This window comes from Hippocampus zosterae, chromosome 9, assembly GCF_025434085.1.
Source record: "Hippocampus zosterae strain Florida chromosome 9, ASM2543408v3, whole genome shotgun sequence".
Taxonomy (NCBI): Eukaryota; Metazoa; Chordata; class Actinopteri; order Syngnathiformes; family Syngnathidae; genus Hippocampus; species Hippocampus zosterae.
Genome location: NC_067459.1, coordinates 19,412,580 through 19,435,584, shown reverse-complemented (window position 1 = coordinate 19,435,584; position 23,005 = coordinate 19,412,580). Strand labels below are relative to the sequence as shown.

At 47.4% G+C, this 23,005-nt stretch overlaps 2 protein-coding genes across 2 annotated transcripts in view; both read left to right on the top strand.

Annotated features, from left to right (window-relative positions):
* Window positions 1–23,005, top strand: part of hipk1b (homeodomain interacting protein kinase 1b) — a 91,890-nt gene that overhangs the window by 42,992 nt on the left and 25,893 nt on the right. The window lies entirely within an intron of this gene.
* The window catches only part of LOC127607830 (calmodulin-binding transcription activator 1-like), a 55,969-nt gene that overhangs the window by 23,778 nt on the left and 9,186 nt on the right, over window positions 1–23,005 (top strand). The window contains 7 exon segments of the mRNA XM_052076510.1: window positions 7,734–7,801; window positions 13,972–14,107; window positions 15,609–15,680; window positions 17,332–17,485; window positions 18,398–20,241; window positions 20,862–20,988; window positions 21,390–21,524. Of these exon segments, the coding sequence (XP_051932470.1) occupies window positions 7,734–7,801; window positions 13,972–14,107; window positions 15,609–15,680; window positions 17,332–17,485; window positions 18,398–20,241; window positions 20,862–20,988; window positions 21,390–21,524 (2,536 nt within the window).

Here is a 23,005-nt window from a genome sequence, read left to right as displayed (position 1 = left end):
TTAAATTTTCTCCAAAATGGACAGGACGCCTTATGGTGCGGAGCGTCCTTTATATGCGCTGAGTTCCAAAATCTGACTGACTGCCGACACGCTGTTTATATAGAGAAAAGGCGGAAGTGACTGTGAAAGAAGTCGGCCAATCAGGGAAGGGTGGGCGTGTATATATACATATATGGAGAGGGAGAGAGGGAGAGAGAGGACAGACAAGCTAGTCCGCCAATGGTGAAGGGTGGGCGTGTAAGTGGACGCCTCAAGCCAGTACCAACACTTGTATAGAGTGTGGCAATGTGCATTGTTGCAAAACAACTCCGGTTTTGGTTTCTAAGAACCCCTGAAAATAAATTCGACAAAAAGACACGCCTACGAAGCTCAGTTCAAACTTAAAGCCACCGGTTATGCTTTTGGCATGCGTGCCCATCTCACAGCAGCGGTGAAAAAACAAGTCAAGCAAATGAGCGTGCCGTTATTCCCGGAGGCTTGACTAAAGAACTCCAACCGCTGGACATTGGCATCAACCGGGCGTTCAAAGTATAGTTGCAAACGGCTTGGGAACAATGGATGATCGGTGGCAAACACAACTTTACAAAGAGTGAGAGGCAGCACTTGGCGAGTTACGCCACAATACGCAACAACGAGAGGGAACGCGGCGTTTTTGATGGATTACGGTACTTGCACAATTGTTCAATTCTTTCTACACACACGCGCTGCCACCATGTTTCGCTCTGTTCTTTACTTTCAAATGTGGGAAAGCTTCACACGAGGGAAATGTTGACTTTGCTGTTGCTACTCCTTCTTTCCGCTCGGCAATGCGTAGCAACTCACACTAGCATGTGATGCATTCAATGACAACTGAGATGTGCAGTCCTCTGCTTCTGATACAGAGGATGAGGACTTAGATGGATTTCTGGGTGATGATTGATCGAAAAACGTGAGAACATTGTACGATGGCTAAATAAAATACACCCGAACTCAGTTCTGCTTTCGTTGCCTTTTTAAAAACGTGTTTTTATCTTATCTGTATGTCTTGGCATGCCACCGTATGCTTCAAGCTAACGTGTTAGAGTGCGCGCATGCATGCCGTATGTTTAAGCTGGCGTATGTTTTACCACTGTAAAACTGCGGCCATTAGTACGATGCGTCCTGTGTATGTGTAAAATACAGAAATGTCACCCATTAATGAGACTGCGGCCATTAGTACGATGCGTCGAATAGTCGTGAAAATACGGTAATTAAAAATGTATGGCTTCAGCACGGGGCGAGGTAAGCCACCCCCAACCCCCTTCCCGTTACGACATCAAATCTTTATTTGTCAGAGACGAGCGCAATTGATTTTTGAACGGCGAGAGACACAAAAGCCACATGAGCTCCGGGCACTCCGCGCCCGTTTGTATGTTTCGCAAGTGCGATTGAGCCCAGGTTCCGCATGCATCTATCGATACCCGCCCCCGGATCACGGCGGTTGAGCGGACATAAACCTAAGGATCACAGCAGAGATCCATCTTTCAAATGTATTCATTAAACTCCCAAATGCTCCCCTTAACGAATGTAATTAGAATATGGTAATGAGAGAGGGTTGAACCGGGGAGTGTTGCATTACGCTCAGCAGCACACAGCCAGGACGGGAGAGACAAATAGAAAGGGAAACACAGTCAAAGGCTGAGAGGAACCGAGAGACTGACTGACAGGGTGCCAATTTGTGTCTTGTTGTAAACAAGTATTAATGCCAATGAGAGGTGCCACACGCTTTTTTTTTTTCATTCATTCTCCCTAACCATCGGTCGGCGACCCTACTCAATAACAATCGCGTCCGCAATAGCAAAGCGCAGGCCTCGGAGAGCCGCGTGACTCGCCCTCAAGTTGAGGCATCGGGGTTGGGGGGGGTTAGCGCAACCACCGGAGACCTTTTCATCCAAACCCTTTCGCCCCCGCCTCCCGCTGCCAAACACCCATCCATCATTTTTGACTTTCAAACCAACGTCTCAGCGAGCACGCACTCTCCCGCTTGACTTAGTGAGAAATTTTGAGGAGTCTGACAGTCTTTATTCAAGACACCCCCCGGCACGGCAGGGGTCCCGGCATTGTGTTTGACACCGCACACCTGTTGCCGTCTTTGATGTGTTCATCCCCCACTGCGTAGAGGGATGGGCGGTTGTTCTCCTCAAATGCAAATAGAAGATGGAAGGTAGGGGAGAGGGAAGGTGCGTAAGAGAATCTTGATTGATGTTCCCTCGGTAGATTAGGGCGGCCTCTCCTAGGTCTCCACTAAAAAAAAAAAAAGTTTCAGATACTTTCTGTACAGTGAGCGAGTGCGGCAAACTTCACCGCGGGGTGATGAAAGGCACACAAGACAGCAGGACGGACGAAAGGTAAAAGAGGTCTGGCCAGAAGGAGAGCCAGCGGAGGGAGAGTGACAATGTCATCATAAACCTGTCACTTAGGTGGACAGAAGCCACTTCATGGATTCTTCCGAGACCCCCGCGTGTGTACGTTGGCGAAGACCCGCGTACCTCAGCATGCATTAGTTATGACATGGTCACTGTGTTGTGTACATGCTCATGCGTCTCTTGCGGTGTGATGAATGCGATGCGCGTGAATCTCGCCAACCAGGTGACAGGGGTGAGGTCCCAGCTGAAGGTCACATTTCATCCTCCGGTGACTGGCCAGCACTAAATACTGGGAGGCGTACGCATGCTGCAGTTTGAACCACTTTAACAGGCAACTTTTAACACTCTGGGCTCTATGATGGAGTTTTATTTCCGCCGCGCTTCCTTTTTTTTTTTTTTTTGGACCATTTTGTCTGTCTGACATACTAGATTTGTACAATATTTACTGGATGAATAATGCAGTTTGGGTAAGAAGGGTTCAGTCTAGGACTCACGACTTAATAATATCATTTTTTTGTGTGTTTTTTATCCGATTGCGTCATTCATTACTTTTTGTGCAAGGGACTAATTTCATGTCGTATTCTTAGTTTCCAAAAGAGGCTTTTAATGGCTTACTGCACAACAATGGAGCGAATTAATGATGCAATTTTGATTTTAAGAAGTGGAGATACCCTCTGCTGACCATGGAGAAGAATTAAATTGAAATTTAAGAAGTGGAAACTCGCTCTGCTGGCTATAGAAAGACTGTTTGCACTGTAAGAAAGAAAAAAAAAAGGTGGCACTGAGAATGTATAAGATGTTAATTCTACAGGTTGGTCCACCACCTGGCTTTGTGGGAACAAACTGACATTAAAAGCGTTTTTTTTAAAAAACGCTCACTGAATAGATATTTTATATTACTAATGACAAGAACCGATGTTAGTTTCATGTATGCAGTAAAAGAAGCACAAAAAAAAGAGTAGAAATAAGAAAATCTTAAAATGACAGACTATGTCGGTATGTGCGTGTGTGTTGCCTAGTGCGTGATGAGGTGTTTATACGATAAACACAAAGCAAGCTTGGGAGGAATTCTGATCAGGGGCTTTGCAACAGTTGTTATGGAAACAGCATTAAGCAGCTGTATTAGCCAGTGGAGGTAATATAGAGGCTGTTGAAACTAACAAACAGTGGTGAACACGGCAGTTTGGGAATATAATACAAACTACACATTATTGCTCTGGTGTACAATAGCCTTGATGAAATTTTAATTGTGCGGCTAGAACAGAACAAAATGATCCGTGTCGTAATTCAATGTCTGCCTATCTTTCAGTTTAAGAGCTTCACATATTAATTAACCAGGCCAGAGGAATGGAGTGCAAACAAGACATTATTGGACTAGTTTACAACCAACATAGAATCATAAATGTCAGCGGGAAGTGGAACATTACTTGGACTGTTTTGTTCTCGCCTTACAACAAAGTGCTGAGTTCTGAGCTTCTGGGGGGGGGGGGGGGGGGGAACAAAAACAAAAACAAAAAACGATTGACATTGTTGAATTATTTAATTATAACAGAGATACAATGGTTATCAAAATTCTAGACACCCCTGTTCAAATGCCAGATTTTTCTAACTTAACCAAAATGAGTCCACCACAAATCTTTTTCCTACAAGTCAATTGAAATAAAAAAAAAAAAAAGGGAAATAAATCTTGGATGTGGTTGTGAAGGTGTACTCTGTTGATCTAGAATGCTTTCCCCGACATTAGTGTGGTCACATCGTACAGCACAAGCCGTGGTCCACACAGACTTTTGAACAGCATCAGATTGTATTGCGAACAAACAGTCATGATAAGGCTACAAGGAATTTCCGAGGCATTGAATTTAACATAAAACACAGTCAAGACAGTCATCGTCCAAAAGAGTGTGAAAAAATGTGGCACAGCAGTGACATGACCACGAAATGGGCATCCCTCCCAAAAAATGGATGAAAAAAACAAACAAACAAACTACGGTAGACACAGTCAAGAGGCTGACATGGAAGGAACTACAGAAATTCCTGGCAAGTCCTGAACATTTCAACTGGAAGCCAAAAAAAGAAAAATACTAGCAAACGTCCATTGCAACAGCTGAACTTTATTTAGCACTTTAAATTATAAGATTTTATGTGCTGCCTTCCATTTAGCACGGCTTTGAATGTGTTTGTCTTTCTGAGCACTGACACTAAACCGGCTATCTCAATTGTTTATTTTTATTCCCCCCACTCAAAGCGATGTCTTTTTTTTCAGTTGCATTGTGCAGTTTTCAGGTCACATTAACAGCGTGCAGAGTATGGAAATGGTTTACCCTTTTTTTTTTAAATATACGTCACAAAACCTGGCATTATGAACACGGATGTGTAGACTGTTGAGGGCCCCCGTAAAGTGACATGAGCGTATAATGGCGCGTCCACTGAGCGGCTTTCAATTGATTATCGATCATATAAAGTCAATCCGTCCGCCAATGTGGGTTTTGCATATAAAAGCCGAGTGTGAAATTTGCGCTGAGCAAATTTGCTGACGTCAGACACGATGCCAATCCCCTTCGGATATTTTTAAGGTTCATTTGGAAGTGCGCGATGGTGCTGGTGTCGAGAACAAATGTCAACGTCTCCCTAGCCTCCCCGAGTAACACGAATGCAGTTCTTTGCTCGATATACGTAAACAGGACAAAGGCGAAAATGGACTCTGGCTAAAAAGGAAAAATCAGCGTGCCGCCTTGCCATCTCCATAAAAGAAACAGTTCAATGCCAACTAACGTGTGTGGCGAGAAGGAGCGTCAGCCTTCGTTTGAGGTGCTGCTATGGAATGGATGTGACAGTTCCAGTTTACAGACAACTCTGTTTTCCCCTGATATCTGCCAGGGTGATGCTCGTCATTAGACTTCAAAACACACATGCACGCGCGCACACACACTCATACGCTCACACAAGACACTCTCGCCCGTGGCCAGACCCTTAAACGGAATCCCCCCCAGGGAACGCTCCTGCATAAGTTTCTTGCAGTGTAGGCGACCAACCGAGCCGCCCCCTCCTTCCTCCTGAGGAAATATGCCCCGGGTTTGGGAGTGTGCGTGTCTGTGTGTTTGCATTAGAGTGGGGTTTTTTTTCTTTTTTTTGTACATGCCATCCATTTCTTGGAGGTAGATGGCCTCTTCGAGACCTGAGTGGGTGGCTAATTTCCCCACTTGCATCGCTCGCAGTCTAGCTTCCCACTCATGATCCCAACTTTGTTAGATACAGTATTGCTTAAGTAACTCTCTCTCCCAGTCTCTCCCAGTCAATCTCCTACTGACACATCAGAATGTGGCAGGGCAGGGGGTGGGGTGGGGGGGGCATGTAGTCAGCTGGGCCTGCCGGAATGCATTATGGTGTAGATTCACGTCGACGTGCAAAATAACTAGGTTTATGGAGTAGATCCCCGGAGAGCGATCCTTTCTGTCCCGGAGTCTGGCACGCACATGCAAACACACACTCACACATACTTAGAGTATTCCTGAAGGGTCAGTGTGTCGCTAGGCTTGCTGCAGCATTCCATCACTGGCCGTCCGTCGGGACAATAACGCCGACTTCCGGAGGATCGACCTTCAAGTCTCACTTGTGTCACTCTTTGCATGGGTGTGGTGCGTGTGCGTGTCGGTGAAGGAGAGCGCGGCGTTTCGTGGACGTGTGTGGGTGCGTTTTAGAGTGTGTGTCAGGCTGGCGTTTTCAGCTGACTCCTCTGTTTCGGGCTTTTTAATGGCTCTTATGGGGCAGGCCTTTAATTGCAAGTCTCTCTCCCTCCTTCGTAATCCTCCCATCCTTCTGTCTCTCCCAGCCTCTTGTCTCCGCTCTTGCCACCTCTCTCCTCCCGCCTCCCACTGGCTGACAGTCACTAGGGGAGCGCCCCCCTCCCAGCGCCCGGCCGGAGCTGTGGAGGCCGTACAGCATATTGACTTGCTGCAGAGTGGTTTGGGAGGAGGAGAGGTGGCTGCTTGTCACCACTAATGAATAGATGCATAAATGAATGAGGTGCTCTTTGTATGCAAGCGTGTGCACGTCTGGCGAAGGATGAAAATGTGAACGTGAGTGTTGTCGGCGCGTGTCTTTTCAAAGCCGGACTCGGCCCCGCGCAATTTGCCGTAACTCGGGCAGACAGACATTAACAGTTGGCAGATTGATGGCGATAATAATTAATGGTGTGATGGCAGCCTGTCCCTCGCACATACGCAGACGTACACACAAGCAGGCACGGATACATGTATGCAGGGTGAGGCGGGGGGGTCGGGGGGGGACGCGGCAATAGAACCGAGGATACTAAAAACAATACTGTTAAGTGCCAGCACACCCCTTCCACCCCCACCACCATCCATCTCATCTGGTCAGCTCGGAGCTGGAGTGCTCTCGTGCCAAACTGGGACAAATAACCGAAAAAAAAAAAAAAAAAAACACACACGCATGCACACGCGAGGACGAGGCGGAGCGGAAGAGGAGGTCTGGAGTAGAGATGGATGATCTGAGGGGGCAGTGGAAGGAAGGCTGGATTTTTGATGTGTTCTTCACTATTGCTTTGCGCCACATTTCAAACGCTGATTGCCTTAAGAGGACAATTTACATTTCATAGGCCTGCACAACAACAAGTGGGTGAGAAGGGAGCCACGGATAGGGAAACAGACAACGGCGTTTAAAGTAGCCGAGAGTTTCTACTCGGTGAAGGAAAAAGGCAGTGTTGTATCTCTGTGTGAGGCTGTTTTTCCTTTCCTCTCAGTAAAACGCACCTGTAAGGCTGATTTATTTTTCCTTCCTGGGCTTTACCTGCGGAAAAAGAAATAGTGCGAATAGGTCGGCCGAGGGGATGAAAGGAGAGCCAGAGGAATTAGGAATCAAGTTATGAGCCGACTTTATCGGACGGGGAAGCTGCCGAACTGCGAAAAACAAGGAAAACTTTTCCTATTAATGCACACGCTCAGCTATCGTGTACGTGCGCGCGTGTGTGTGTGCGTGTGTGGGAGAGAGAGTGTGCGTTCTTGTGCGTTTGTGTTGTTGGCCTTTCCTCACCGGTGGAGGCAGGCATCGCCGTGTCTGCTGCTGTGATTGGTTGCTAACCCTGAGGGGTCAGTGCTCAATGTCTGTCTCCTGACTGGCTGCCTCTGTGACCAATCAAGCGCCTAGACTTCACCGTGGCAATCCGAGATATTCTGACACGCGCGCGCGCTCTCTGTGGGCATCAGCAGGTCATCTGGAAATACCTGTTATGTTTTATCTGCCCTGTCACACAGCACACACACACACACGCACACACACACGTACGGAAAATATATATACAATAACCTTTCTGTCTTGCCTTTGTCTCACCAGGAGATTGCTGCGTATCTCATCACTTTTGAGAAACATGATGAGTGGCTGACGACATCGCCAAAGACCAGGTGAGGATAGAGCAGACAGTCTCTCACACACAAGCATACACACACACGCGCACACACAAAGGGTGACTCTGTCAGCAGGTGACTCATTGTTGTTTTAATCCCTACGACCGAGTGACTGTTTGATTAAAGCACTGGAGGTGTGCGTCTCCAAAGAGTCCTCCTGATGGGCTGCTCTACATGTACAGAACGCTCTCCAACACGGTCGGACTGCAAAGCACCTAGTCAGCTGGAAATGGAGTATTAATGAATGTAAATGTATTAGGCTAACTGATGTATAATTCAGACATAAAGGGGGGTGAGGGGTCCAAGGGAGGTGCGCGTGCGTGTGTGTGTGTGTGTGTGTGTGTATGCGTACAGGCATGCATGCGTGTGAACAGGGATTTATATGCTAAAACTGAATATTCATCGTTCTCACTGAACCCCGCGTAGCTCATTTCCTAGAGTATTCTGAACAGGAAGAGACCATCCGAAGAAGAATTCACCAAATTGATGTTTTGTTCAAAAATAGGAACATCCCCTTAAAATGGCAGCGTGGTGGATGAGCTTATAAACATGTCCGCCGGACAATTGGTTCACTCGTTCCAAAACCGTGCATGTTAGGTTGATTAAAGATTCTGATTGTGATTGCTTGTGTGTGTCTGCATGCGCCCTACGATTTTCTGGCCCATCGTCAGCTGGGATGGGCTCCAGCTCAGTCGCTACCCTAATGAGCGTAAGTGGTCCAGAAAATGAATGGATGGATTTTCGTATTTTCAATACTGTAAAGGCTTTTGATATACCGTACTATATACGATACAGTTGTACTACAAAATTTGCATCAATTAAATTCACAAAATTGAATGTGTGCATCACGCACAGTGTGAGGTTTGCTTTTTTTTCCCCCTCTTTTGGCTAGTTTATCTTCACACATTCACTATACCAGTGGTTCTTAACCTGGCCTCGATCGAACACTAGAGGTTCGGTGAATCGGTCTCGGGGGTTCGACGGAGCCTCTGCCATGGAGGTTAAAACACACCCGACTCAAAATGTCAATAAGTTATGACACGCCCACTTGGCCATCACTGGCGGCAGATGATCACGTGACATTGCTTGTCCAATCAGTGCTGCGGGAAATTTAGTTCGCTCAGTAGTCAAAGTCGTGAAAGTACGTCATACAATTTGAAAAACCCGATACCTGTGCCGTGCCATTTTATTTACTTTTTTCTGTTTTTATTAAATGTGTTTTTTAATGTTTTGAATTTGTAAAAAAAAAAAAAAAATCATATTTTTATTTTTCACTAAAGAAGGGTTCGGTGAATGTGCATATGAATTGGTTGGGTTCGGTACGTCTAACAAGGTTAAGAACCACCGCACGATACAGATGGAAATAATTGTTTTTGTATCGGATTTTTGTTTTAAATATTGACAGATTTCCTCCTCAAAAATATATTTGACCGACTGAAGTGAAGAGTAAAGAGTACAATGATGGATGGATGGATGGAATATTTAAATCTACCGAATTCTAAGACCTTAATCGTAATAAGATATCTTGGGCATTTTGTTGCTCCCATCTTTGTGAGAACAGTTTAATTGTGGAAAAGCTTACATCTCAGCCCCCTCAAAAACTTTTGGGAGGGACCAAAACATGAGTCTGTTTTACAACAGATCTTGCAAACTAGTCCCTTCAGAGCTGTAACCAAAATCTGTCAAGAAGCTTCGGCCTTTTACACACAAGACAACGGAGGTGGGATTTTGCTGCAAATCTGTTTGCTTTTATATCGCGCTACAGTATCCCACGGTTTAATACTCACCATTACATGGATGATGTCGTTGGTTCCAACATCCACTAGTGTGATGTACTTGTCATGAAAATGTTCCACCCTGCCAAGGTCAACAGAATTTTTTTAATATGCTTATAACTTTAACAGAGGCGCATCTTTGCTTTGGGTTGATGAAAGTAAAAGGCTATTTTGACAGATTAGGACTATTTTCACAAGTAAGCCAAAAAATAAATAAATAAAAGTACGAACATTTGAATAAGCCGTCATGAAGTATTTGTACTGAGTTACTTCCCGCCACTGGTTATAGTGCCTGTTTATTATAGTAAAACAGAGAGAGAGGGCATGATGGGAGAGAAGAAGTAGCGGAGGAAAAAGTCAAGTAAGTGCAGCAGTCACCTCATGGCCCCATTTGTGATTACTGATGCCACTGAGAGCCTGAGGTCATACCTCTGTGCTCCCATTGTGCGAGCTGAAGGACTCCTCTCAGGAGCAGCCTGAGGCCGGCAGCGCAGTTTATGTTGCGGATGGATTTCTCATTGATTGGTTGTGCAGCCGTATCGCCTCGGTTTCCCAGCAGCCGCAGCAGCAGCAGTCGTATTGGTCTTATTGAGCAGCAGTTAGATATAATCCCATTTATACATGACATGAGGCGCGATTAGAACAGATTACACCTAATCCCATCAGATGGAAAGGAGCGCAGCGAACGGAGACGGTGACATTTACGTGCCCGCGCCGCTCTGCTCCTGTTTGTATCCACGCCGGTGCGCGCCGTTGCTAATATTAAGACAACAATCGATGACCTTCATTTCTCCTCTCAACGGAATCCAAGTTCGCAGTAGCGACTGTTAGCTCGTCTCGCTCGCCTGACGTCTTCTCGCCTCCTTCTCTCCTCCCTTTTACCGGACACACTCAATGTGTGTTCTCTTTTTCCACTCTCCTCCCCTTGCCTTCTCTGCTTTCGCTCGGCTACACCGTGGAACGGTGGAAAAGCTTTTTATATCCCACACGTCACAGACCAGTTACAATCAATAGCATTTATGTCTGCTTGAATCACAGGGTTTGCTAGGAGGACAGGCACGGTCCTCACACACGGACAAGAACACAACGGACAAGAACGTGTCCCCACAAGCACTCGCGAGGACACACACACACACACACACACATCTGATCTCATCCATCGTCTCCATAACATAATTAGAATCAGCAGCCCTGAGATGACTCACACGGCGAGAGACAGAGACTAAACTCATCTTTGATCGGAAGGTGGGGGTCTCCACTCGGCTTCCAAGCTGGCAGGCTCACCCCCCCCTCAAAACAGAACAGATTTGCGGTGTCAAGGAAAATCAGTTCAAAGCAAATTCAATTTTACTACACACTGTGCGCAGCGTAAATTGCAATCATCCCAGTCCATATGTGCCCGCGTCAAACTCGAGGCGAGCGCGACGTCGTGAAGGGAACGGAGGAGACGGGAAGATGAGACTGAGAGCGAAGCCGATGAGAATGGAGGCACACGGTGGAGACAAAATAAAGAGATGGTCTGATAAGAGGGATAAAGACTATATGTGTTTGTGTGCACACTTGTGAGTATCTGTTCGTTTATTGATTGTTTCTGTTGTCACGAGATAAGGCAAAGATGCATTTTCCGCACCAACGCCACCCCCCCCCCCTCCACACACACACACACACAATTGCTCACACACTTGTCCTTAATGTTATAGGAGAATGATTGATTGCTGAGCAGCAGGTTTGACATTGAGCGCGGAGAACACATGGCGGTAGGTCCCGCCATCTGTGACATTGCTATAGTGTCTCTGTCTTCTCATGCATATGTTCACCTGGCGTCGGTGTGCGCCAGCGTGTACATTAGAGGACATTCATCCCCACCGGCTTCACTATATGGACCCAAATACTAGACTGGAAAACGCTTGTTGCAAATGCGATTTGTTTGCCTCTCCGCGGCGACGACGGCTTCGTCCGAGATGACGACGACGTTTTGGGTTATGTTTGGAATTTTCTCCGTTCATATAGAAGAGGAAGAATTTGTGTGGGCTTGCGAGAGCTTGGCTTCTTTGTTCTAGGGGTATGGTCAAGTTCTCCAAACTGGCATAGCAACGTTTGATACATGGAAGTGTTAATCACGTTTGAGCAAGATGAAGAATTAAGTTTCAAATGCAAGTGATGACGCACTTTCTCGGACCAGGTCAGTCAAGGTCCCAAATATGTCCACACCATGTTCTCAGTGATGAGCCATCAAGGCCAGCAAGGTTTCTCTGCTCGACTAAAACGAGGACTGACCCCAATCTAAATAATAATATTTCTTCTATTCCATTTCTCTTGGCTGCACTGCTTCCAGTATGGATTGGACTTTTTTTTTTTTTTTGGTGCAATCAGATTTCCGCTTCATTGTGTGGCATGTCAATCTAATCTTCCGATAGCGCTCCAGTCAATGCACGTGGCATAGTAAGTAATGTGTTATTCTACTTTTTTGGGGGCGGGGGGGGATAATATTGTTGGTTTGGTTTCTATAGTTACGACCTGACAGTGGTGGTAATGAGAGATAAAAAAAAGTACCCACTGAAGGCCCAGGTGCCGAATTCAGGACCTCCAATATGAAACTGAACCCTTTCAGGGACAGCGGTTACTACAGTGGACATGCTTCTCATGTTCCCAGGTAACAGGGTGCATGAAAGGGATAATCTACTGACATCTTGTTATTGCTCGGTCAGCTTCATCAACTCGGTGTCTGGCATAGCCGCTTTCACTGCATTCGCCGTAAAAGTGGCGCGTCGGAGAGCCATAACCCGCGCATTCCAGACGGAACTGGCAGAAGACGGACACCGCGCGTTTGTACAACGGATGCGATTACCCCATTAAAATAATTAAATGCGCGGCGAGGTCAGTGGAACAGAGGCAATTGCTTGAGATGAGGACAGTGAGGCTCATGTGTTGAACGCTTTGATCTCAACCAGTGGCGTTCCAACTCTGATAGTGGTTCAAACGCCAAAGGGAATTTCCCAGGACACTGAAATGAGATAAAGCAGGAAAAGAAAATACAAATCTGACTTTGATGGTAAATTGACCCCAGTCTGAGAAGTAACTACGGCAGATCTTTGTTGGCCTTCATTGTTGTTGTTTGTTGGTGTGTCTTGTTCGGGCCGATGTAATTTTGACTCGGTATTCACATTGTTCTTCACGGTACTATTTCGAAGTGTTAAGCTGAGGCTAAATGAAATGAGCGGAGCCGTAGTGCGTGCAAAGTGGCATAGGGGGGCTAGTCCAACCTCTCATTAATTTATTGATTAATAGATGTGTCTTCATACTTTTTGTGATATTTGAATGTAGGGCTGCAACTAACAAATCATTTGATAATGACTTCTTCTGTTGATGAATTGATGAATAATATTTTTTAAAGCTTTTTTTTCTTTTTTATTTGCGTGCCTTGATTCAAATACATGACAGTATTTCAAATTGACAGAAATTACCTGTGATTTGGTTACTGGTTACGCATCTACAAAATTAGGCAAAAACGTCAGTCATTATCGGTTAGAGCTTTGGTGGGCAAACTACGGCCCGCGGGCCAAATCCGGCCCGTTGGTCTTTTTAATCCGGCCCGCCGAACGTTGGTACACATTTAAGGTTCGATGTGAATGATTGCATTCATTTCATTTGGACTTGTAATGACAGGCACTTCAACACCAGGTGGCACAGTTACTTGAAGTTGCAGAGCATAGGGAGGAAGGGGGAGATGATACGGTAGCCCGCAGTAGCGCCAAGTCAAGCAAATCCCGTTCGATAGTCTGAAAAACGTGCCAAAAAATGCAAAATACTGCTTTTTAAATAAAGAAATCCAATTAATATTATGTTGAATTTAGTTCACCCCTTTGATTCGGCCCTCCATAATATTTTCTTGTTCTCATGTGGCCCTATGCAAAAAATAATTGCCCACCCCTCGGTTAGAGTCGGCCTCAGAGTGCAAAGGTGAAGGGTTCGCAAACTCCACACAGGAAGGCCGAAGCCGGGATCGAACCCACGACCTCTGCACTGTGCTCACCACTCGACCACCGGGCCGCCCCTTATCATACATTAGATGTCAATTAATCGATTAATTGTTACTCATTTTATATATAGCGTGTTCAGAAGTTAATGCTTGCCCTGTGTTAATGGATGGACCTACTTAAATATGAACACACACTGCAGTCTCCATCGCATTTGTGCATGTTGAATTTGGGAGAGTGACCTTGACATTCTTTGCCAATAACACTGAACAGTTTCCACGTCACTGAGCAATGAAATGCTGACAATATCAAAGCCATCCCCGCGTGGCGCAATATTTCTACTCTTCCCTCAAACTAATTCTCACATCTCGTGCCGCCGTTTCAACACTTTGCTCTCCCCCCCCCTTCCAAACAGGCCTCAAAATGGCTCCATGATCCTCTACAACCGCAAGAAGGTGAAGTACAGGAAAGATGGATACTGCTGGAAGAAAAGGAAAGACGGGAAGACCACCCGAGAGGATCACATGAAGCTCAAAGTCCAGGGTGTGGAGGTGAGAGGCCGCCACGAAGAAGAAACACGTCTGTGATCTCTTTTTGTGCTGAGTTGTGCTTCGCTGCCAATCCAATCCATTCCGTTAGTCACTCCTTCACTCCTTGTAGACGCACGCGTGTAAACGCCAGGGCACGCGCAAACACACGCATGCTGGAGCGAGAGCAGTCTACTCGTGTGCAGTGTGTGTGTGTGTGTGTGTGTGTGAGAGAGAGAGAGAGAGAGAGAGAGAGAGAGAGACGTCCCTCCTCCTCGCTCTCCCTGTTCCTGCCCCTGTCCCTGTCTCCCTTCCTCTCTCTCGCTCTCTCTTTCTGAAGGATAAGAGTGTGTTTGGCCTACAGCCAGGAATGATGTCAATGCCTTCTTCAGCAGAACAGAGAGGGGTATCGATCCAGTCTCAAGGCAGCGTCTGTGCGTGCGCCCGCGTGTGCGTGCTTGAGTCACATCAGCCAGCTCAAAAATTGATTATTCAGCAGGAATGTACCAAGAGGTGAGAGCGGTGAGCATGCATGTGTCAGAGAGAGAGAGAGAGAGAGAGAAAGACGGGAGGGAGATTGGAAAGCAAAAAGGCGCGACAGCGAGAGGCAGCACGCGGATGTGTACGGAAGGCTCACTCGCTGTGCATAAATGAACAGCAGACATAGGCAAAGGGAATAATTGAGATCAAGTATTCCCATCTGCGCCTCTATTATTTACAACCCCACACTCACGCTGACAATCATCTGACATGCATTTTTCTGCTGCCGTGCGCAAACACACACGGACACACACACACATCCAAAGGCAAGTGTTTCTCTCCCCGGTAGTTGCTCAGTAATTGTTTGTGTCACCTCTTCCCGGGACCCCTCAAGCAAGAAAGCATTGTGTCGCGCAGGGGCAGGAATGGCGGAGCGGTGGGAGAGGAGGAGGCAGGCAGGAAGCCGGGGAGGAAAAACACATCCCTGGATTGAGAGCCGGCTCATATCAGATGGAAATATATGGAAATGCACTCTGCCTTTGGCCAAACGCACTTTAGATAGCCGGCGGGCTTCTTCTCAGAAGAGGCAAAATGGCAAGAAAATGAGAGTGCCAATGAGACGGCAAACAGAACAGACTTTTGATGTCGCTATTTTACATCCTGCATCTCAAGTATTCACCGCTGCTGTATGTACAAATGTGCTTTATGCGATGACCTTGAGAGAAGACCGCTTCAAGCATCCGCAGGGGAATCCCGCAGGGGCCACATATCGATCCTCTTGCGATATTTATACATGGACGCCGGTGCCAACTATTGATATCTTATAAGTCGACAACATCTGATGAAGGACCTTTTCGGAAATGCAACGGCATGTTTAGCTTCCTAAATGAAAACGACCTAAGTGGCTATAACCTGAGTTCTCCTTTGCTGTTCTCTCCTTTGCCGTCCTCACCTCATCCTCTCCTTGTGTCCCGCTCCCTCCATTTTCTTTTCTCCCACCCCGACCCCCCCACCCCCCTCCACCACCGAAATCTCCTCTCTCTAGTGTCTGTATGGCTGCTACGTCCACTCCTCCATCATCCCCACCTTCCACCGTAGATGCTATTGGCTGCTGCAGGTAAGCCACCCGCCCCTTTCCCAGCTTCTCTACATTAAAACAAGAAGACGCTATCACAGCGAGGGATCATTTACACTGAGTGACGATTGCCTTTTGTTAGCCCTTTTGCCGCCACGTCGCTTTGGCTCCAAACGGATTTCGTCCTCGAGCATGTTATGTTAAGATTTAATTCACATCTCGACACCAAACTAAACCACCAGAAACGGTATAGTATATTGTTAATTTTACGCACCACACGTTTAATCTCTTAAATTGTCCATTACATTTTCCAAACAGCACAGTAACCTCCAACATAAACCATTGATAAACATCCTCCTCTTCAAAATTTAATGAGGCAGACTGTACTAAAAAGTCAGGGTAATAATAAAACTGGACGCCATTGCTGGGTTTATCGTCCCACTCAGGATATATTTGGTATTATGTGAACATGCTTTGTGGAGAAAACTTTTCTCCTCTAGAACTTTTCCAGCTATTGCTCACTTGCGCTACCTATCAAAGTCTGAAGGCTCTCTATGTGGTTCTCTCCCTGAAAACACCCTGGAGCGACCTACAACATGCACATATACATTCGGCACGTATAGATTTTAGACACACCCGTCCCTACACACAACTCATGTGAAAGAAATACACACACACACACACACACAGCCCTCCATTGATTGGCCAAGCAAAGAGCGGGTCACCAGAACCTCATCATCTCCAGACCGACATGTTGAATCTTAAACATTCCCTTCATTCCCAAGCAAATATTGAACGCCCAACGATGTTCATTCGGAATACGGAAATCCAATACATATTCATGCGTTCCTTGCCAATAGGTCTTGCATAATTTGTCACATGAATTTTACAAGGACGTTCTCGCCACATGCTGTAAATTGAATTTGCCCTCTATCAAATATATTTTATTTTCTCGGGCGCACTTGACTCCCTTGTGACTCTCCGAGTCTAAAATTGGCAGGGGAACTTCTGCTTCCTCGATCTGTAATGTGCCATTTTCTGCTCTTTGCACATATATCACATCACATCAGTGAATATGATCATAAATGAAGCCTGTCTCTTCTGTTGCATTGCACAGTGTGATGCTGTAGCAGCCCACTGTGCCATTTTCTTGTTCCACCTCAGCACGCCCTCCCCCTCACCTGAGTCTGTCTACTGAATCTTTTATCAAGAGGAGCCCCTCTCTCTCTCTGTCTCTCTCACACACACACACACTCACACACACACTTCCACCCACCAGCCACATACACACTTGTTGAATCATTCATGGGATATCAATTCCATAGGCCTGCTGGTGGGCAACTGCATGGCGAGCTCCGTGCTGACCCGCTCATTCGCCATTTCGTTAATTCACTCTCTAAGTCGCATGCACACAAGCACACGTATGGACGTTTCTGCTGGCCCTGCAATCTGAGGGAGAGTGGTGAGTGGGCTCGCGCTGTTAAATGTTTCATAGGCAGGTGAGAGAATCTTGTCTGACACGCTATGTCCGACCTCCCTCCTGACCTCCACATACTCCTCTGCTTTCCGTGTCCTTTCCCCCCCTCCTTCTGCAAATACACTGTATCAACAGTCTCTCTTGCTTACCGAGACAGATGAGCAAAAAAAATAAAGGCCATGTTTTACCAATGAGATGTGCTTTGCTGTGTTGTAGAACCCAGACATCGTGCTGGTGCACTATCTGAATGTTCCGGCAGTGGACGATAGCGGGAAGCCATGCGGCCCTGTTCTCTGCTCTATCAACACAGACAGGAAAGAGTGGGCCAAGTGGAGCAAGGAGGAGCTCATCGGACAACTCAAACCTATGTGTGAGTTATTTATTCCACCCCTCAAAGCCCTCCTACTTTTTCTTGCTATTGTTTCAGCACGCACACCTGTCCTAAACCTGAAAATGGGAGTCATACTGGGTCAGCGACCAAAGTTGTTGTTGGGATTATCATTAAAAAGACGAGAGAAAAAAAAGAACAATAATATCCAAACTTCAGATTTAAGACTTCAAAAACATTGCTGGCTTGCTTTTTCAAACTGAGATAAGAGGCAACTGCAGAACTTCGAGACTACTATAAAAAACCGGCTGTGCAATTTCAGTAGTTTTTTTTTTCCTTAATGATTTGTTTCTTTTTTTTTTGAGGGGATCATTTTAAAAGTCAGTGCCGTGCTGCCACCTACAGGCAAGTACACATTGCACCAAAGAACCAAAGGAAAAGGGGTGGATGGTTAGGGGGGCTCAAGCTGGAGGTGCCCGAAATATCCAGCATGTATTATTCATAAATCAGCATCAGAGAGAGAAGATAACTTCAGTACACATACACACAGAGAGAAAATTACCTAATCTCTCATCTTTTGATGTGCTTTGGAAGGGCGAACAAGGACGGCTGCCCAGAACAAAGAGCCTTGTTGACTTAAATAGTAGTGTGTGAATCACATTTATCTCTCCATTTGCTTCGTGATCATTCCAATTTAGGATTACACATTTGTTTTTGTATCTTGTTTGAATTTAAATGTTTTACAAATTAGCTTGTGCGTTTTGCGTGAGTATAACTGAGAGATTCGGATCACAGGCGGTGAGCCGCATATGAATACTTTCAGTTTGCATTCCGGTCACAGGAGGGCGCTAACGTACACGTGACATAATGCATACCTCAACGTCAGAGTTAAAGTAATCAAGAGCTTTCCGAATGTTTGTTCCTAATGCACAGCTTTTATTCCTTGTGTGTCAGGTGCCGGAAGCAGCCTGCATCAGAAATGCTCCAGCGTCAAGCAGCGCATCATCTCATCCAAGCAGGAGTCAGGGGCAGCAGCAGGGGGCGGCGCCGCGGCGGGTGGCGGCGGTACAACGGGCCAGAGATCTGAGGAAGCAGACGGCACGGAGGTCCAGAACAGCGATGTGTCAGAGGGCCAGACAGAGCCCAGTCCTGGGGGGCGCAGGAGCAGGGCAGGCGGGGGCGACCGGAGAAACGGCCGAATGCCAAAGCCCTCCCTCCTCCCGCAGAGCAGCATGGAAGTGTCCTCCTCTACTTCCACCAACCAGGTGGAAGTCCCCGACACCACCCAGAGTTCCCCACTCTCGATCACCAGTGACATGGCCGACAGCCCGGCGCTCGCCATCGGCGCCGGGCTGTCGCAGAGCACTGCTGTGTTCATGTCCGAAGTCACCACACTGACTGGGGATTCGGTTTATTCGGCTGGCCACACACACCTGCTGCCATCCGCCCATGAGAGCGCCGCCACTGGCATTCTCTTGGCCGTTGCCCCCGAGAACCAGAGGTTTGCATCATTTCCCGGTGGCGTCGGCTTAGGAGAAGGAGGAGAGTTGGTCCTTTCCAGCTCGCTAGACTCCGGCGGAGGGGTCAGCCTTCCGGAGACCGCCATGACCTTTGACCCCGACTGCTTCCTCAATAACCCCAAGCAGGGTCAGACCTACGGGGGAGGTGGAGGGAAGTCTGAGGGGTGCAACGGTACCGATGGAGGGATCCACTGCTCGTCAAACGGCTTTGTGTACAGCCCATCCCTCGTCAACAACATCAAGAAGGAAGCTACACCGATGGAGCAGCCACTGGCCCCTCAGAGTAGTTATGTCGGAGAGGGGGCGGGCCTAAGCCCCAGCACCACTCTGGAGCAGATGGACTTCAGTGCCGTCATGTCATCACCATGCCTCGCCCAGTCTGCGCACCACCCTTCGCCAAACCTCTTCCTGCAGACCTCCACACACACGAACCAGCCCTCCCAGCAGCAGAGCAACGGCGCCGAGGCACCACAGGAATCGGGTGAAGCAAGGGCTTACATGAGCCTGCCAGGAGACGCCCCGATCCCCAACGGAGATCACCGTACGCACCTCCGCCAAACCGGTCAAGACCAATCTCTGTGTGGAAGGAGTGGAAAAGGAGCATCAGTGACCTCTTTCCCCTTGACGAGTCAGGACACTGCTATTGAGCAGCCCGGCGGCGGCGTTCGTCAAGAGGCCGGCGGCAAAGTTCTTGAGAACGGCGCAGAGTTAATGCTCAAGTCCGGCGCCGCTCATGAGGCGTACGCCAGTGTGGACGCTGAACACTACCTTCAACCTACAGATGGCAATGGAGTCGGGGAGGAAGCGGGAGTGGGCTGTGGCGCGGCGGGAGGAGGGGAGAATGAAATTCTGTGTAACGGAGTCAGCTTGTCAGGGGCCGCCAACTCCGTGGTGGCCAGTCCTCAGTCAATAGGCGCCGGGGCAAGCATTGAGAGGGCACTCTACAATTCCTCTCTTCCTCCACAAGGTGGAGCCGTAACTGCCACGGCAGCGGCGGCAGGAGCAGCCATCAGCCTGGAGGGGTTCGAGGCTTCGTTTGGAAGCCAGTTCTCTGATCTCATCAATGATTTCATCTCAGTTGAAGGGTCCGCAGGTGGGGTAGGGGCCGCCGTCAACGGGGTCCTGATGCCTCAGGAGGGCGCGGTGGGAGAGGAGCAGGGCACGGGGGCAGGCCACCTGCAGGGTTCCGAAGTGGAGCAGGGAGCTCTGGGAATGCTCCAAGAGACCGGGAGGCTGTTTGGTGTGACAGACTACTCCCCAGAGTGGTCTTATCCAGAGGTTAGTAACAACATTAGTATCATTATTTATTCATCAGTGTTGCTTGGAGTAAAATCAGACTGACACATGATGGAAGACGGCTTGTACTGCTGTTAAAAAAAATGGAGTCGTGCTCTCAACTGATTGCTGAGTTAATGAAATTTCAATATTACATGGATTCCTCTGGGTGGCTTCATTAATTCATCCGTGTGTTGCATTGAATGGTACAGTCAGCGCGAATAACATTGCCAATGCTTTTGGGCCTTTTCAACACGATATAAATAGATATTGTATGTATGTATTGCACTTTTCCAAATGCATCTCAATTCCTAAACACCTCTTGTCACTTTTTATTTATTTTTGTTGTTCACGTGCAGTCTATTGTTGTTGTTTTATACAGTTTCATAAACCAGATCACTCGACAAGTTTGATTATTTGCACTACTGTATGCCTGTAGCAGTCGAAACTGTGCATTGCATCACATTTAAACGTAAATCATTTCATACAAACGTCGCATGTCACCGTCTCTCGCATTTGTTCACTTTTTTTTTTTTTGAGACCCGCTGTTTACTCCGCTACGTCTCTCTGCGATGAACTCACCACAATGTGTGACATTCCACTAACAAGTGTTTGTGCTGCAGGGTGGTGTGAAGGTGCTTATCACGGGGCCGTGGTTAGAGTCCAGCAGTGAGTACAGCTGTCTCTTTGACCACATCAGCGTCCCCGCTGCCCTCATCCAGCCTGGCGTGCTACGCTGCTACTGTCCAGGTATCACGTTTCTACACAGTGCCTTGTGATGCATTTCATCATTTGCCGTGCACGTACGCTCCAGCCACAGTTTTAGACACCTACGGGGATGAATGTCGTCACGATGATCTTATTTCGACAGGAGAATAGTAAACACATAGGACACTTTATTTGGTACAGCTGTGCCTGTGAGGGATTACTGTAGAAAAAAAAAAAAAAGCACACCGGGTAAATGCTTCTTTGGGTGCTGCATTCAACGGCATGAGTCACATCCTGCGTCACGTATTAGGATCACTGAAGACTATATCCTATTTCCTGCAGGTACACAAAAAGCGACTGTATAACATACTGCGATGACTACGCTGCCCTGCACTGAGGTCACTTCCCACTGTAGTAATTCTTTTCTTCGTGGTTCTTTCCAGCCCATGACACGGGACTCGTCATGCTGCAGGTAGCAATGGGCGGCGAGGTCATCTCTTCGTCAGTGGTGTTTGAATACAAGGCGCGTGACCTTCCTGCCCTCCCATCCTCTCAGCATGATTGGCTGTCACTGGACGGTGAGAGCATTTAAGCTGTGCGTTGTCGCCACATGGAGGTGTACCGGTACACTTTCAAAGTTCCCACCAACTGCTTGGAATGATTGAAAATGCTTGTACCACAATTATGAATACCGTATTTGAATGAGATTTGATAAAACACGCATAAACCTCGAGAGGATAAAATGTGTTTTCGTTTCTTCTGTCTCTGCAATTACAAGACTCGTCTTTCTTGTTACCAAATTGCAGACCGCATCAAGACAAATCATTTACGCTCACTTTCACAATAACGAATGCATGGATTTACATCATGTACTTTTTGCACGGGGACGAGTGGTTAGCTCGACCCTCTCACAGTTCATCACTCCTGAGTTCATATCCGTGGTCGGGCCTTCCTGTGTTGAATCCGTCTTCTTCCCTCGCATGTTCCAAAAACATATATACAAAATTGTCCTTCGGTGTGAATGTGCGAATGAAAATATATGTATGTGTGTAGCCTGCAATTGGCTGGGGGTACAATCCGGGGGCTACCCCGCTTCTCAGACAAAGTCAGCCATCATGGGCACCAGCATACCCGTGACCCCACCGAGGATAAATAAGCGGTCTGGAAATTGCATGGATGGATTTTGCATGGCCCTCCTAGAACTAAGAAGTTCAACGTACACAATATATGTGTGTGTGTGTGTGTGTGTGTGTGTGTATGAGTGTCTTTGGATTCTCCCCCCCCACTTAAAACGTGCTCTTCTGTTTTTGGGGAAACCCTGCTCATGCAAATAAGGCAGATCTGTCTGCATGTTTGTGAGACATTCTTTTCGTGTTTCCTCGTCTTTCCTTAGACCAGATTTGATGGAAAAAAATATTGCAGTGGTGATAGAGGGCAATTGAGCAGTTGGTGTGTGTTTTTTTTTAATCCATATAGTCTGTGTTGGTAACACACGTGTCTCCTCAGCGACAGCATGCCCTGATTTATACCGCGCTCGCGCGCCTGCGCGTGCGTACGTGCATGCGCCCCCCCCCAGTCTGCGCGTTGCGCACTGCGGCAATGGGGCTGCACAGTCACAGAGTACTGCATGCACGACTGAAGGGCAAAGTCAAAGTGGCTCAATCGCCATGTCATTGACACCCCCTAACGGCCCACTCAAGCTTTTATTCATAAACACGTGTCGGGACTTTTCAGTGATGCATTTTCATGGTCACGCGCCGCAAACTGTGTCGTTGACACATCAACTGGATTACAAGTACGTCACATGTCTGCTCCAGTTTAGTTGGGAATGCGGTCCTCCTATGCGACGATGACGACCTAAACCCCCTGCTGCTCCAAAGTCTGGCGGGCTGATTTGAAGAGAAGAGCGTTGCTGCTCTCTTCACACACAACGTGCGCCGTCTCTCTCTCTCTCTCTCTCTCTCTCTCTCTCTCTCTCTCTCTCTCTCTTTCGTTCTCTTTCTCACACACACACTCTCTCACCCCCTCCCTTCTCTCGCTCTGTTGTTGGGAGTATCGA